Here is a 15,629-nt window from a genome sequence, read left to right as displayed (position 1 = left end):
GGTCGACATTTGTCCACATTTTTGAATCATATCTAAACCGTCCAACGGCATATACCCTCATCCCAATTCATGGCTTCTTCACCACTAGAACCGCAATGGTACTCACCTCCATGCTTTTCCAGTCGAATAGCAGCAGTGAGCATTCCCCTGAGATCTTACCTAACTTGGAAACGCTGAGGGATGAGTTCCGCCAAATGGAGCTTCTCTTTGAAGGAAACAGAGATCTCTTTATTCTGTTCTTCATTAGATCGATCCATGGTGCTCCTAGGACGAGCAGCGCCTCTACTTCTGAAACTACTGTTGCTGGAGTGTCTATTGGGTGCAAGTGCAATCCCCTGATTCTTGCGCCGCTGCTGACGTTGACGCTGATGGTGTAATGGTGCAAGCCATCAGTGAAGCAACCAACATCTGGGGAATTTCCAATGGAAAACTGATGGTAGAGTGGCCATAGGCCCTCGTTTAATCCTCAACATGTTGGAATATCCAATGGCCATGTGACAAGCCACATGTTGATGGTTGATGGTTGTCTCCATGCAACACTCTCACACACAATCATTCATTTTAAATAATTACCTATTTATTTATTTTCTATAAAAAAAATTATTTGATTGTTTATTTGAAAACATTTTCATGCATGGAGATACCAATGTTGTTGGATTATTTGGATCCATATTCTAGCTCTATGGATATCCATTTGACCCAGTGTAGACTGGGTGACCAAGTGGTTAGATCCTTGGTCAACTTGAGACACTTGTCTCAAATCTGATGGAGCATAAATTCTAATGCTTATCTCATTTGGTTATTCTGATAACTGTTTTTCCTAATGTCAAGAAACTTAACGTTGGAGGAGCAACTATTTAAGGGATCGCTCCCAAGTGCTTTAACACAATGAGAAAAGCCCTTTACTGAGAAAGGAAAATTATCCTCTCAGCTTTAGCTCTAATCAGATTAAGCTACTCTCTCTTACGTATTGTTTGAGAGGTTGGTGTCTCGGGTCCGATACTGTGAAGCTGCTCTCATTCTATTTGCATGCAGGTAAAACTGCCAGAGACTTCAGTCGTTCGATTCTACATGCACTTGGATAAACAAAAACAGGGTAGCAGCAGCAGCAGAATCGTTGCACACGGGAGCAACACTTCTGAGGCGCCCTTTTTGCTGGAGGTGCAACTGCAAGGCGCATGGATAAGAACACTTGAGTTACCAGTGGACTGTCACACATCAAACAAGAAGAAATAAGTCATAAAGATATCGCTAGATAATGCTAAACCAAGAGAACAAAAAATATGAAACTCACAAAAAATAATCAAGAGTAGAAATAAAGTTTAACCACCAGAAAAAAATAAAAAAAGTGTGATGGTGCTGAAAGCATGTATCATTAGCACAATTTGTTTACCTAGAAGAAACAAAACAAAGTCTTGCCCTCTTATAGTTAATAATTGGATCACCATAATTATCATACCATACAGACCAACCATAGCATTCCAATTGCAAGCTAATCATACTATACATGAAACCAGAAATACAACAAAGAGGAGTTTTCTTCTTTTTTTTGCTTCTTAAAGTATCCATGTATCTGCTTGATGTTGGGATATGGAGGAGAGTAGAGTTGTTAGGACTTGGGATGTGAGAGAGAGTAAACTAGGTAAGAGAGGATGGTAGCAAATGATAAGGGCTCAAGTTGTTGGGAAAATGGGAACTTGTATTGGGTTGTTCTCAAATGTACAAGCTTAGCCCTATTTATAGTAGAGCAAGTAGATGGAGCAAAGCCAACCAACATTCTAGACATCTCCCTCTAGAATTTTACCTTTTATAGAAATCATCATCTTCTAGACCCAAATACATTCTAGAAGTTAGAACTTCTAGAAAGTGTATTACTTTTTCTACAGGCTTAGAGATTTAATTTCTAGAGTGCTAATTGATTCTAGAAGTTTGAACTTCTAGAAAACCTCTAGAAAGTGGATTATCTTTTTAACACTCCTCCTTAATGCACTTTCTTGTAACTCCTAGTTGCTCTCGTAACAACTCCTAATTCTCTCGTAAAAAGTGATGCTTGATTGCAATGTGTTTCGTCTTGTTGTAGTATACTGGATTTTTTGCCATTGCTATAGAAAACTTGTCGCAATAGATTGTTATCAGTTCCTTTTGCCGCTCATCCATGTTTTCAAGTAGTATTCTTCTTAGCCTTATAGCTTGACTTGTTGTTGCTGCCGTTGCTATGTACTCAACTTCTGCTGATGATTGTGCTACTGTGGCTTGCTTCTTTGATGCCCAAGAGAATATTCCAGATCCTTGTGAGAAGGCATAGCTTGAGGTACTCTTCATTCTATCCATTGATCCTGCCCAATCACTGTCAATATAGCCTATCAATCTTGAGTTAGTAGTGGATTTGTACGTAATGCCGTATTCTTTTGTGCCCTGCAAGTATCTTAGTATCATTTTTGCTGCTCTATAGTGAACTTAACTTGGGATTTGCATGAACCTCGAGAATAAACTTGTTGCATACATAATGTTTGGCCATGTAGCTGTGAGATAGAGTAAACTCCCAATAAGGCTTTTATAGATTGAGGCATCAGCCTTCTTTGAATCAATTTCTTTCTTGAACCTCTCATTTGTAACAAGTGGTGTAGCGACCGTCTTGCATCTTTCCATCTTAAACTTTTTCAGTAGATTCTCAATATACTTCTTTTGTGATATAAATATACCTTTTTCTTCTTGATTGATCTTGATGCCAAGAAAGTAGTGCATTAATCCAAGATCAATCATCTCGAACGTCTTCATCATATTTTCTTTGAACTCCTTGATCATTGTCTCATTGTTTCCTGTACAGATGAGATCATCTACGTATAGAGAAATAATGAGAGTGTTAGAGTTACCTTGGGTCTTGATGTATAGACTAGGCTCACTTTAACTCTTCCTGAATTCTTGATTGATGAAGTAACAATCAATTCGTCTGTACCATGCTCGTGGTGCTTGCTTTAGGCCATAGAGAGCTTTCTTCAATCTTAGTACATTGTCTTCTCGTTGTTTTACTGTGAACCCTTGAGGTTTCTCTACATATATTTATTCCTCGAGCATTCCGTTTAGAAACTCCGACTTGACATCAAGTTGATAGATCTTCCACTTCTTTTGTGCTGCTAACGCTACGAGTGCTCTTATAGTGTCTAAACGTGCCACCGGAGCAAATGTTTCATTGTAGTCTATCCCAGGCAACTATGCATAGCCTTTAGCAACTAGCATCACCTTGTGCTTTTGTATTGAGACATCAGAGTTGAGCTTTGTCGTGTAGACCCACTTGACTCCGATCACTTCTTTGTCTTGAGGATGATCCACTAATTCCCATGTCTTGTTTTTCTCAATCATTGCGAATTCTTCTTTCATCGCCTTTACCCATACCTCTTGTTTTCCTGCTGATTTAAAGCTTTTAGTCTCCATAGTTAGGCATGCCTTGTTCTAATAGCATTGGTCTTGCCATCTCCATTACTGTTCTATTCTTCCTTTTCTGAAACTCCATTCTGCTCTGGGGCGTAGCCAACGATCAACTGATGCTCCAATCCTTCATCTTTGCAAAACTTGTCGAACTCATTTGAACTATATTCTTTTCTTCTATCACTTCTGATCACTTTTATGCTTTGGCCGCTTTGTTTTTCAACAAGATTCTTAAATCTTTTAAAAATCTTAAAAGACTTATGACCTTTTACGCATAAAATAAACCTAAGTCATTCTTGTAAAATCATCAATGAAGAGAATGAAGTACTTGCTTTGTTCGAAGGATGTCATTCTCATTGGTCCACAAACATCTGTGTGTATGAGCTCCAAGATTGCCTTGGCTCTCCATGCACCACTTGATGGGAACGATTTCCAATGTTGCTTACCAAGCAAACATCCTTCGCTTAGGTCATTCATTACTTGAATGGATGGCAAATTCTTCATCATGTCTTTTTGATGGAGTACTTTTAGCCCATGCAAATTGAAGTGGCCAAATCTTCCATGCCAAAGCCATGATTCATCTTCCTGAGCTTTCATGGCTATCTTGGTGTATTGCCATATGATTGGAAAATTCCTTTGGTGTTGCATCTTTACCTTAGCAATCTCCAAGCTTTTATTTTTGTTGTCATATATCATGCATGAGTCTCCTTTGGAGAGTAGAGAATATCCTCTTTCCACCATTTTCCCAACACTTAATAGATTTGTCTCCTATCTTGGGACTAACAACACATCTTGTATGAGTTGTGCCCCATTCCTTGTCTTAACAGTGATAGTTCATTTACCTTCGACCTCCACTAATTCTCCATTGCCAAGCCTGACTTGTGACTTGATTGACTTGTCTATATCCTTTTCTTTCATCTCTTTTGGATTTCTGAGACCTTATATTGAGCTTAGACTGAAAGGTGTTCTCCATAGAACTTTCATTACACCCACTAGAGAGCCCACCAACTCTGTTAGTGACAGAGTGGTGATATCTTTTGTCTCCTTTGGATCATGTTTTTCTACCACACTAATTAATATTTTTTCAACCAACATTTTTTCTGTAATATCTTCTCCATAGGCTCTTAATTGATTGACAGTTTCTCTTAATCTAGAATAATAATCTTTAATGGTCTCAGAATCCTTCATTTTCATATTCTCCAAATCCCTTATAAGAGCTTGAAGTTTAACCAATACGTACCTTGGCGCTGCCTTGAAATTCCTCCTTCAAGGTATCCCATGCACCTTTGGCACTTGTAGCACCACTAATTCTTGGAAAAATCGATTCTGCCATTGCTATCTGTATGTGATAGAGAGCAAGATTATCCTTATCCATATTCTTCTGTAATTTCTTTTGCTTTGTTGCAGACAGAATATAACTACTTTCAGGGATTGTAAATCCCTTATCTACAATTTCCCATAGACCTTGGGACATGAAGAAAGTCCTCATTTTAATGGCCCAATAGTTATAATTTTCTCCAAAAAAAATGGGGATTGGAATTTGGCTATTAGCTAGAATGGTGGCCATGATAAGTTTTGGGATAACCGGGAATTTTAGCTAAAAGGAAATAACACCCAAAAATAATCAAACGGGCTCTAATACCACTATTGGGATATGGAGGAGAGTAGAGTTGTTAGGACTTGAGATATGAGAGAGAGTAAACTAGGTAGGATAAGATGGTAGCAAATGATAAGGGCTCAAGTTGTTGGAAAAATGGGAACTTGTATTGGATTGTTTTCAAATGTACAAGCTTAGCCCTATTTATAGTAGAGCCAAGTAGGTGGAGCAAAGCCAACCAACATTCTAGACATCTCTCTCTAGAATTTTACCTTTTATAGAAATCATCATCTTCTAAACCCAAATACATTCTAGAAGTTAGAACTTCTAGAAAGTGTATTACTTTTTCTAAAGGCTTAGAGATTTAATTTCTAGAGTAGTAATTAATTCTAGAAGTTCTATGGAAAGTGGATTGTTTTTTAACATTTGACTTTTCAGTTAATTCAGTTAATCAAATGGTTAGGATCAAAACAATGAATGGTTTGAGCGAGGACATTGCCAAGCTACAGCCCACTGATTGAATTGGTTGTATGGGTACGCCGTCTGGAGTTTATATTGCATCAAGTGAAGCATAGTTCATTTCATAGTAAAAAAGATATATTTTCTATACATGTCATGAGAAGGATAAAGGATAGAGGAAGAATACGAAATGATGTTGAAGCAATTGAAGCAGAATAGAATGTTAACCTGGAATTGGGATTGAACCAGATAGGAACCAAGCCTTTTGGAAGAGGGATCCCCCGGTTTACTACCGGCAGAAAGAGACAATGTCTTAATAATCGGTAAGAACACTCCTCTAGCTCTTGCAGTCGTACTCGGCATCGCTGGAGCAATAAGAGCTTCACTAAGCGTCAATCCATAAGACAAAGAAACGGCTAATTGACGAAGTAAGTCGCAATCCTATCACCGAGGCCCCTCTTGACAATCAACCAAATAACCTTGCTGGTGAAGCAGTCGAGAAAGATAGGGTTTTTGTAACAATTGAGGTCGTGAGACAAAGAAACGCCCAAGCACCGACTGGAAGAGGACTCAAAACCAGTCTGGCTATGGTTGACAAGAAGATAGCAAGCAACTGCCATGCTTGCGGAGTGACTTCAACTGGTACGAAGAACCAAACAATAACTCCAATGGCAACTGATATAACGAGGGGGATGAGCTTTTGCAGTTAGATAACTTCCTGCGTACAATCTTCTCCATCTCTAGCTTTCTTCTCCCTACCAGTAGCGTGTGAGGACAGTAATAACTTTTCAATTAATATAACCTTGAAGTGAAGCAAAGTAATTATAAACAGAGACTCCGGTCAGAGGAACACGTGTCAAGTACAAAGATCTTAATGATATGATAGATGTGTCAAACGCAAGGTCCATACACCCCCAAATGCAAGTAGATAGTAGATATGTTTTATTTGAGGGAATATCTTTTTATTGTTAAGAATATAAAAAAACACTTTTATTGCTATCAATTGATTTATGATTACAATCATTTCGGCATCCTCTAGCTGCTATCCATTAGGATTTAGGAGGTCGTATATTTATATATTGTATGCGTAGACAATAATGGAGACGATACCTACTCCTCTCCTTCACGGAAATGGAATGAAAGTTGCTTTTAGTTTTCCCATGGCACTTGGCACGTACCACTTGGGCGGTTGGGCCAGCTTTGAATCTCGGTTCACCTGTTCAGCGGTCTGCAAACCAATGGTTAGGGTGGGTGTCCCGTCAGCCGCCACTTATTCCAATCAAACGGTTGCTAGAAGATGTCTCACGTAAGACCAGCATCATGGACATGGAAGGAATCAGGATGAATTAGATCAACAAGATGGGCCCACCCCAATCAGAAGGAGGAGTCTATGCACCAAGCGAACCTTCCGTTATTTCGGTTTATACCCTAATTAATTTTCCCGGGAAACCCAAGAATCCTCAACCGAAGTAATAAACGATCGTGTTTCTTTCGAGTGAAATTGGAAAGAGTCCTTACCCGGTTACCCCCCTCGATAAAAGAAAGTGCGTAGAGGAGGAGCCTTGCTTGAAGTTGAAGACGAGAGAGAGGGAGAGAGAGAGCTAATCTCTCACATCACCGTCGCTTTCCTGGGTTCAATCTCTCTCGTGATCTGTCTCTCTCAATTACTTCTGATATCTACCGGGAAAAAAAAATTCTCCAATGGAAGACCCCTTAATCCCTTCAATCGATGATCGATCGGGTCGGAGGACGCCTTCTTCATCTTCGAACTTCTCTACTCCTTCTTTCTCTTCGCAGTTGAATCTTCCCTCCGGCATGTCCCGAAGCGCTCTGTCTTTAGAAATTTCGCCTTCTTCTCGCCACATAGATCGTATGGTTGGTGTGGGGTACCGTCCTTCACCTTCTAGAACCATATATAGCGACCGCTTCATCCCTAGCAGATCTGGTTCCAATTTTGCTCTCTTCCATCTTTCGCCTTCGTCCAACTCGTGCACGGAAGGTCGGGAGGACGGTTCTGGTACTTACGCTACTCTGTTGAGGACGGTACTCCTTGGGCCGGATTCCGGCGTTGTTTCGCCCGTCACTCATGAGAAGCAAGCGGGATTCGATGGCAGGCATTCGTCATTGAGTCCTCCAAGTAAGAATATTTTCAGATATAAGACGGAAACGCGGCGTTCGCTCTATCCCCTTTACCCGTTTGGCTTCGACGATGCACTGCCTGGTGTTATTTCTAGTCCGGCCAAGACTCCGCGAAAGGTTCCTCGGTCACCTTACAAGGTAAAATTTTCTGTTGATTTTGCTATTTTACTTTGATCATGCACTTGCTCACTTGAAGTTAATTTTGGGAACTGCTGCTTTCACCCAGGTATTGGATGCGCCTCAGTTGCAAGATGACTTTTATTTGAATCTCGTAGATTGGTCTTCGCATAATATTCTGGCTGTGGGTTTGGGTAACTGTGTTTATCTGTGGAATGCTTGTAGTAGCAAGGTAAGATTTGCATATTCTAACCATTCTACTCCATGCTTCACTGTAATGGGCTATCTGGTAATGGTAGTAACCAATTGAGGGATAGATTATAGTTGTTAAGTTTCTGGGACCTTGCAATGAGATGTTGCTACCTTGTCCCCCCAAAATAAAAACCAGTTCTGTTTGTTCCTGAGTTTTAACTTGGTTGTTTTCTGAGCTGCCTTAATGTTTTGGATTAATGGCATTCTCTCTTGTGCGTTAAATTTAGGTAACAAAATTGTGCGACTTGGGTGTGGATGATAGTGTCTGTTCCGTGGGATGGGAGCAGCGTGGCCCGCACCTTGCTGTTGGAACTAACAATGGCAAAGTCCAGGTAAGATATCTTTGGAAGTCCAACTTGCATTTAGACATAGGGGATATAGTTGAGAGGTAATGGTCAAACACATATTAGTTGGTTGGATCAACTCAAGTTTAGACGAAACTTGCAGTTCCGTCTGGTCTGGGTGATTGCTCAATGAACTAAGGCCCCGTTTGGTTCGCAGGAATAGGGTTCTGGAATTGGAATTGGAATGGGCTACTCCGAATCAAACAGTTTGGTTGGGCGGAATCAGAATCCAATTCCTACTCCTGCTGCAATGGTATTCCACTATTCCCCCATTTAAGGGAATGGTCATTCCCTGCCCCTCCCTTGGGAATGAAATCCCATTCCTGCTGATTCTAATTCCCATTCCTGTCTGAACCAAACATACTATGGGAATAGTCCATTCCCATTCCGATTCTAAAGGATTTTGATTACGATTTCGATTCCAATTCTGACTGTGAACCAAACGGACCCTAAGATGTGGTCATTACAGGTGGCGCCTATGAGCTCTTCTTGAACAGAGGCATAGGATGCTGGTAAAAATAAGATTCGTTCCTAGACTAGAGGGAGAGTGGACAATATATTCAGTTGCTAATTCCTTGTCTCCTCCCAAAACCCTACATGATTATGAATTACACCTACCATAACAGGGTGTTGTCATTTCAGTGAAAGTAAAATGGAATAAGGTGGTGCCACTTCCAAGTTAATGATCATTTTGTAGAATCTTGTTCAGTGAGTACCAGATTTTTAATGTCACCTAGAAGGCATGCTAAATTTTGGAGTCTGGCCATGAAAGTTCTCTATTTTCGCTCTATTAATAATTGACTGCTCTCTACTTTAGTGCATAGATTACTTCAGAACATGTTAGGATGCATTTATCATGTCGGCACCACACGACACCTAAATCTTTGAGAATGAGTGGTTTGTGGACCGAAAAGCTAGAACTAATATTCATGTTCGATGAATCATAGATCCATCTTTTCTTGTTGAAGTTCCTTGATATTGGCAATCAGAAAGTAACATGATTGCTTAGGATGTGATTTCGGAATTAATGCCAATTTATGATCATTTTATCAGTGTTGTTGAAACCTAGACTGTATATCTAACTGGTGGGGTTGGTTGATGATTCAAACAGTTTGACTTTTTGCATTTATTATCTGATCTATAAAGTAGTAAGGTTAAAGAAGCCATCTTAAAGATAGGAAAATGGAAAAAAAAAAGTTAAAACTAAAAGAATGTACAGGCTCTTTTTTAATCTTTACCACTGTAAAAGCAACGTGACCAAGTCAACTGCATAGCAGACTGGATGGTGACTCTACCTGGTTTTGTATTGGGGTGACCATCTGCATAATGGGGAGTTGCATACCTGATGCTTCCTACTTTTTTCATATCACTATTGAGTTTAGGTCAGAAGCAGGAAGATGTTGATTTGTATGAAATTATTTCTTGATATCTTTAATTATTGACTTGAACTATTTCATGCTGTCTTCAGTTTATTCGTGCTCTATAATTGAAGTATTTAATGCTGTCTTTGGTGCTGGTTTTTAATGCTTCGTTATCACTATCCATTTTATGCTATTCTTTTATTGATGATCTGATGCTATCTTCTTGCATTTTATACTTGCAAGTTATTGCATTCTATCTTCTTTAAAGTTACCTATACATTACTTGATTAGTTTGGAATCTTTGTTATCTAGATTTGGGATGCATCACGCTGTCGTAGGGTGAGGACTATGGAGAGCCATCGACTGCGAGTTGGGTCTCTTGCCTGGAGTTCATCACTGTTGTCTTCAGGTAGTCGGGACAAGACTATTCTTCAACGTGATATACGTGCTCAGGAGGATTTTGTTAGCAAGCTGATCGGGCACAAATCAGAAGTTAGTTCAATAAAACTTTAAACAGCTTATTTAAACTGTTCTTTAATTGTTTTTGATAGTCAACTTAAAAAAATTAATGAAAAAAAAAGCATTAGAATCCCTAGTATCCAGAAATGTAGGTAGTAGGATACAAATGAATGGCAAATTGCTGGTTAGCCATACTCATCATGGCCCTTGTTCTTGCTAGAGTCTGTCAGCTGTTTGCAGCTCTAGGAATCTACCTAAACAAGCAGTTCAGGTTTGGAGCCATAGCTCTTGTTTCTCTAACCAGAAAACTTTAGCATCCATGGTAATTGCTTATGCTGATATCAACCAGTTAATCACCACTTGGCAGTCTCCTTCCACCTGTAAATCTGTTAACTAGCCCTTATGATAAAGCCAACAGTTTTGCTTTGAAGGAATTTCCTTTCCAACTGGCCCTGAACATTGAGTTCAAAATTTCCCCTATCATCTCTAACACTTGTCCACTACCTTGAGCGCCTGGCTTACCTAGGCTGTATCCATCAAAATCGAACTTTCTTGCTCTGGAGTCATCTGTTCCACATTTGTTTGCTGTCTTCTAAGAGAGTATCCCACGACTACCTACCATAACAGTTTATTTGAACTTGGCTAAATTTTAGTGTTTGAAGTCATTTTCTTGACCAGTGTTAATTTCCAATGCTTCTATACCCTGTTGTCATGTATACTCTTGTGTGACAGCAATGTTTTCAAAAGCATATGAGTCACTCCTTGAGTCTCACTTCATGGAAAATGCCTCAAGGCTCAAATGTGTATACATGTGCTCCTGCTCATCTTATACATGTTTATTTGATTTTGTCATTTTAATTTCATGTTTCACCTCAAAAAATTGGAAATTCATGAGACTTGCAAATCATGCCTTGATGCTTATGTCACATGCATCTAAAGGTCCTGGAAATTTTGTTTATAACTATGCATTTTTAAAATTTTGTGTGACAGTTACCTTATCCAAAAGGGGAAAACAAAGAAATATTTTTTACTTGCTTGCAATCAATAGCTGCTAATTTTATCTATCCAAGAGCAGTTCATTTCTTTGAAACTTGATCTCTCATAATAATTTTTATTATTAACAATAATTTCTGCTAAATACATGCATAGAAGGCCACCTACAGCATCTGTAAGAAAGTGATCAGTTACAAGTGAAGGGGCTAGAACTAGAAGGGCTAGGTGCAAACCAAAAAAGACATGGACTGAAGTAGTAAGAAATGATTTAAGCACTCGTAATTTAACAATGGATATGACATTAAATGGTATGGAATGGTGAAACATGTAAGTGACCCTATATGGTTGAAATAAAGCTTAGATGATGGTGACTTCTGCCAAATACATCTTATTGAATATTTTATGACAGACAATAATTCTCTTAGAGTGAAAGTTTTCTTCTGATTTAGGTTTGTGGACTGAAGTGGTCTTATGATAACCGCGAGCTAGCATCCGGAGGAAATGATAATAGAGTGAGTGATTAATTGTACTTTTCCTCCTGATTCTTAGGATGCTTACTGGCATCTCTTCATGTGATAATTTACAATGGCAATGGAAAATTGTTATTTTTAAACCTGTCTTCTTTTCTCTATGCAGCTTTTTGTTTGGAATCAACATTCCACACAACCCGTGCTGAAATTCTGCGAGCACACTGCAGCAGTAAAAGCGATTGCATGGTCCCCACATCTCCATGGGCTTCTTGCTTCTGGTGGTGGCACTGCAGACCGCTGCATCCGTTTTTGGAATACAACTACTAACTCACACTTGAGCTGCATGGACACTGGGAGTCAGGTTATATGTTTTTCATTCATATGGCTTTTGGAAGATGGCTTCCTATTTACTGATCAAAAAAAAAAAAGATGGCTTCCTATTTATTTAGGTGGTGTTTGACAACATGAACTATTGTGATTTCAGTAATTTCTAAGATCGGGACCCAGAGTAAAAAATTTCTCCAATGTGATTTCTGGAATTGATTTGAAAGTGTCATGTTTACATCGTAGAATCTTCCCCAGATTTTGAAATCAACATTTTGATGTATTTTCAAATTGGGTAATTAATTTTACTCTATGGGTCCCACTATTTGCTCCCTTTTGCTGATGTAGGGTTGGAACTGCTTGAGAAAATGAGAATTAGTTCATGTTGAAGATTGCACTGATGGCTTTTTTTTTATATCTGAAAATCACTAAATTCAAAATCACTCTGAGGGCCAGTTTCATGGAAATCAAGCCACAGAAATTGGTTTACAAAGACGGAAACCCCCTGGTTGATAAACCATATTGGGGAAACAAGGAACTTTAGTATAAAAGCTTTTAAGGCTTAGTGCATTTGGGTGTGATTCTCATATGTAGTTTCCAGTAATCTACATAAGTTTACCTAATTTACTTTGAAGTTTGTCATTATTGATGTCTATAACTGCAACTAGGTATCATAGTCTGCTCAAATCAGTAAACATGCATTTTATTTTCTTCTTATTTTCTGTAAGCCTATGGTTGGCTTATCCTCACTGTCATACAATGACACAGGTATGCAATCTTGTGTGGTCTAAGAATGTCAATGAACTTGTCAGCACACATGGTTATTCACAAAATCAAATAATTGTTTGGAGATATCCTAACATGCCAAAGGTACATAGACAGAATTCTCAAACTTCTTTGAAATGACACTTTTTTATGTACTAATCTATTCTGCGATGTTATGCTCCACTGCAGTTGGCTACACTTACTGGCCATACCTATAGAGTTCTTTATCTTGCCATCTCGCCCGATGGTCAGGTAGGTTATCTTCAACATTCTTTAATTCCATTTTCTTGTTGTAAGCAAATTGATAGGCAATTTGTCTCTCTCACTTATCATTGTTTTGTTTTTCTACAAATATGACTATTTTCTTTTTCCACAGACAATTGTCACTGGAGCAGGTGATGAAACACTTAGGTTCTGGAATGTTTTCCCTTCTCCAAAATCACAGGTAAGTCTAGGTAGCACGTGGAACTGAATTTTATCTTTTGAAACTGATTATCTGATATGTATTTTTTTAAAAACATGACTTGAGGCTGGTATTTTATGGAGAAACTAATATCATTTTAATTGCCTCGCAGAACACTGACAGTGACATTGGAGCATCTTCTCTTGGCAGAACTCAAATCCGATAATTTTTCCTACTATTTCAACATTAAGTTGCAAGCAGCTGGAACTATTTGTGCAATCCAAGAAATAAGAAGGGGTTGTCACAGGTTCATATCATTACGCAGAAACATGAAGTTGAATCTGCTGACCAAACCCATGCCATTAACCAGAAATTCAAGGAACCAATGAACTACCAATGAGATATGATTGTCCGTTTCAGTCTCTTGCAAGCTGCTGATTTTGATTTTCTTTTCCGTTTTCTTCTTCATACAGAGATGTTGATGTACAGTGGGAGATGTTGGTAATCTTACTAGCTTCTCCCTTGCGTTATTGTATAGAGGAGAGAAGCAGTCTAATGGATGATGAAAGCATCAAGATGTAACATGTTCCCGTACTTGTGTAAATAAATTATCATTCTTTCACATCTTTGTTTCACTTGCATCTAATTGTTGTAAGTCGAATCAGAATACGAGATTTAACAAAGGTTGATCTTCTACTTAATCCTTCTTTTTTCCTGAGCTTATTATGTTTCAGTCATTACTGCTGTTTCGATTCCTGAGTTCAGTAAGTTGTCTCTCCCAATTATTAGTAAAGGATTCCAGTCCACTAGTAGCTTTGCTTCTAATCAACGTCTGACCAAGAAGAAGACCGCTCCCTTATTCTAGCTAGAACCACGGATTTTCAACTCACCAGGCGAAACTTTGTTAATTTTCTTCAGTATGTTATTATTATTGGTAGTAACAATAAAATATCAACTACACATGTGAATCGTTGGGTGGTTCTTTCGTATGTTAGCTGGTTTGCCCCAACATTGATGCAAATTACTTATTAGTAGTGGCGTGTGGCATCAAATACTATAAAAAAATTCCATATGGCCGTCTCCCTTTGTAGAAGCGCCAGACGGTTGTGTTCGAAGTTCAAACATTGTTATCAAAGAAGCCAATAGGTGTGCTGATAGGTTAGCAAATTCGGCCTTCTCTGAGTCAAAGGCTTTTGCTACTTTTTGGATACTCCAGCTGATGGGATGCAAAATTGCAAATTGTTTGGGAGGACCTTTCTAGTATCTGCTTTAAGCGAAGCTGTCGTAGGTTGTAATTTATATTTCCTCAGTTCATAACTAGTGAGGACCCATGCCATGCATGGGCTTTGTTAAAATAATTTGGGGCAAAAGGAGCTAAGGGTGAAAGTTGAGTGGATCCAATCCAAGCCCAACCCTACTTAACCAAAACTTTTGCATATGTTGGGCTTGAGCTTTTAAACTTCATGCTGGGCTTGAGTAAAAAAGCTTGGGCCTAACTAAACTCAGAGTAGGCTAAGGTTGAGGTCTTGGGTATTGATCCAATGCAATCTAAGCCTGCCCAACATTTTATGTTACTTATCTATATATTATCAATCTATTTTACATGGAAATTGAGCTACAAAGATCAATATGCCCAAGTCCAAGCCTAACCCAAGTAGGAGTGGCAATGGAGTGGGTTCAAGAAGGGTTTTGTAAATTCTAGACTCTACTTGCTTCCCTAAACCTCCCAACCTGTATCCATAGTGGGTTGGATTTTGAGAATCCAAACCCTCCCCGCAAATGAAAATGTAAAACCCTCATTGACCCCACATTCATGGATAGGGGTGATAGGTTTAGAATCCACATCTAGTTTCCTATTATTTCTTGTTATATATAACTAATAAATAAGTAAAGTAACATAAATAAACAACAAAGTTTTCAAATATTTGATTAAGACGTAAAAAAAAAAACACATAAACTATCAATTATCCTTCACATCAAAATCAAAATATTATTAAATTCAACACCTAGTAAACAAAAGTTTATATGCTTTCCAACAATATGTGGGTTGGGGATCGGAGGCTGGGGTTTAGCCTAGTACCATACCCTACTTGTAATGTATGGGTTGTAGAATCCCAAAACCTGACTTGCCCCAAAACCCATCCTTCAAGCAAAAACCCACCCCGTTGGGGTGGGTACACATCGGGTAGGGTAGAAATTGCACTGAGGTTGGTAAATTCAAGCTTAACCTTGAGTTGAGCCAAGCTTAAGCTCGAGGTTTGAGACTTAGGATTGGGTTGACCCTTAATCCGACCCAACCCACCCAAGTTGCACACCAAAACAGAGGACTGTGACATTCCTATTGTATTAGTTTTGATTTTTGATTACATTGTTTTAACTTTTACTAAATTTTTATTTAGTATTAGTTTTTATTATTTTAAATGGATTAAAGGATTTTAAATTAATAATAGTTGAATGTAAAACTAATAATTTTATTACCTTTTTAATTTTATAAAAAACTGTAGTATCATTATCAAATTA

General features: G+C 38.6%; 1 protein-coding gene across 1 annotated transcript; it reads left to right on the top strand.

The window, feature by feature from the left end:
* The first annotated feature begins 6,894 nt into the window (after nucleotides 1-6,894).
* LOC104596225 (B-type cell cycle switch protein ccs52A-like) lies at nucleotides 6,895-13,731 on the top strand. Its single transcript, XM_010257295.3, has 10 exons — nucleotides 6,895-7,759; nucleotides 7,848-7,970; nucleotides 8,218-8,322; nucleotides 10,008-10,187; nucleotides 11,597-11,659; nucleotides 11,784-11,978; nucleotides 12,710-12,811; nucleotides 12,896-12,958; nucleotides 13,083-13,151; nucleotides 13,282-13,731. Exons 1-10 carry the CDS (start codon nucleotides 7,184-7,186, stop codon nucleotides 13,333-13,335), a joined length of 1,530 nt encoding a protein of 509 aa, XP_010255597.1. The 5' UTR covers nucleotides 6,895-7,183; the 3' UTR covers nucleotides 13,336-13,731.
* The last annotated feature ends 1,898 nt before the right edge of the window (nucleotides 13,732-15,629 follow it).

This window comes from Nelumbo nucifera, chromosome 1, assembly GCF_055504915.1.
Source record: "Nelumbo nucifera cultivar China Antique chromosome 1, China Antique-T2T, whole genome shotgun sequence".
In the NCBI taxonomy this organism is placed as follows: domain Eukaryota; kingdom Viridiplantae; phylum Streptophyta; class Magnoliopsida; order Proteales; family Nelumbonaceae; genus Nelumbo; species Nelumbo nucifera.
This window is presented reverse-complemented; position numbering and strand designations above follow the sequence as displayed.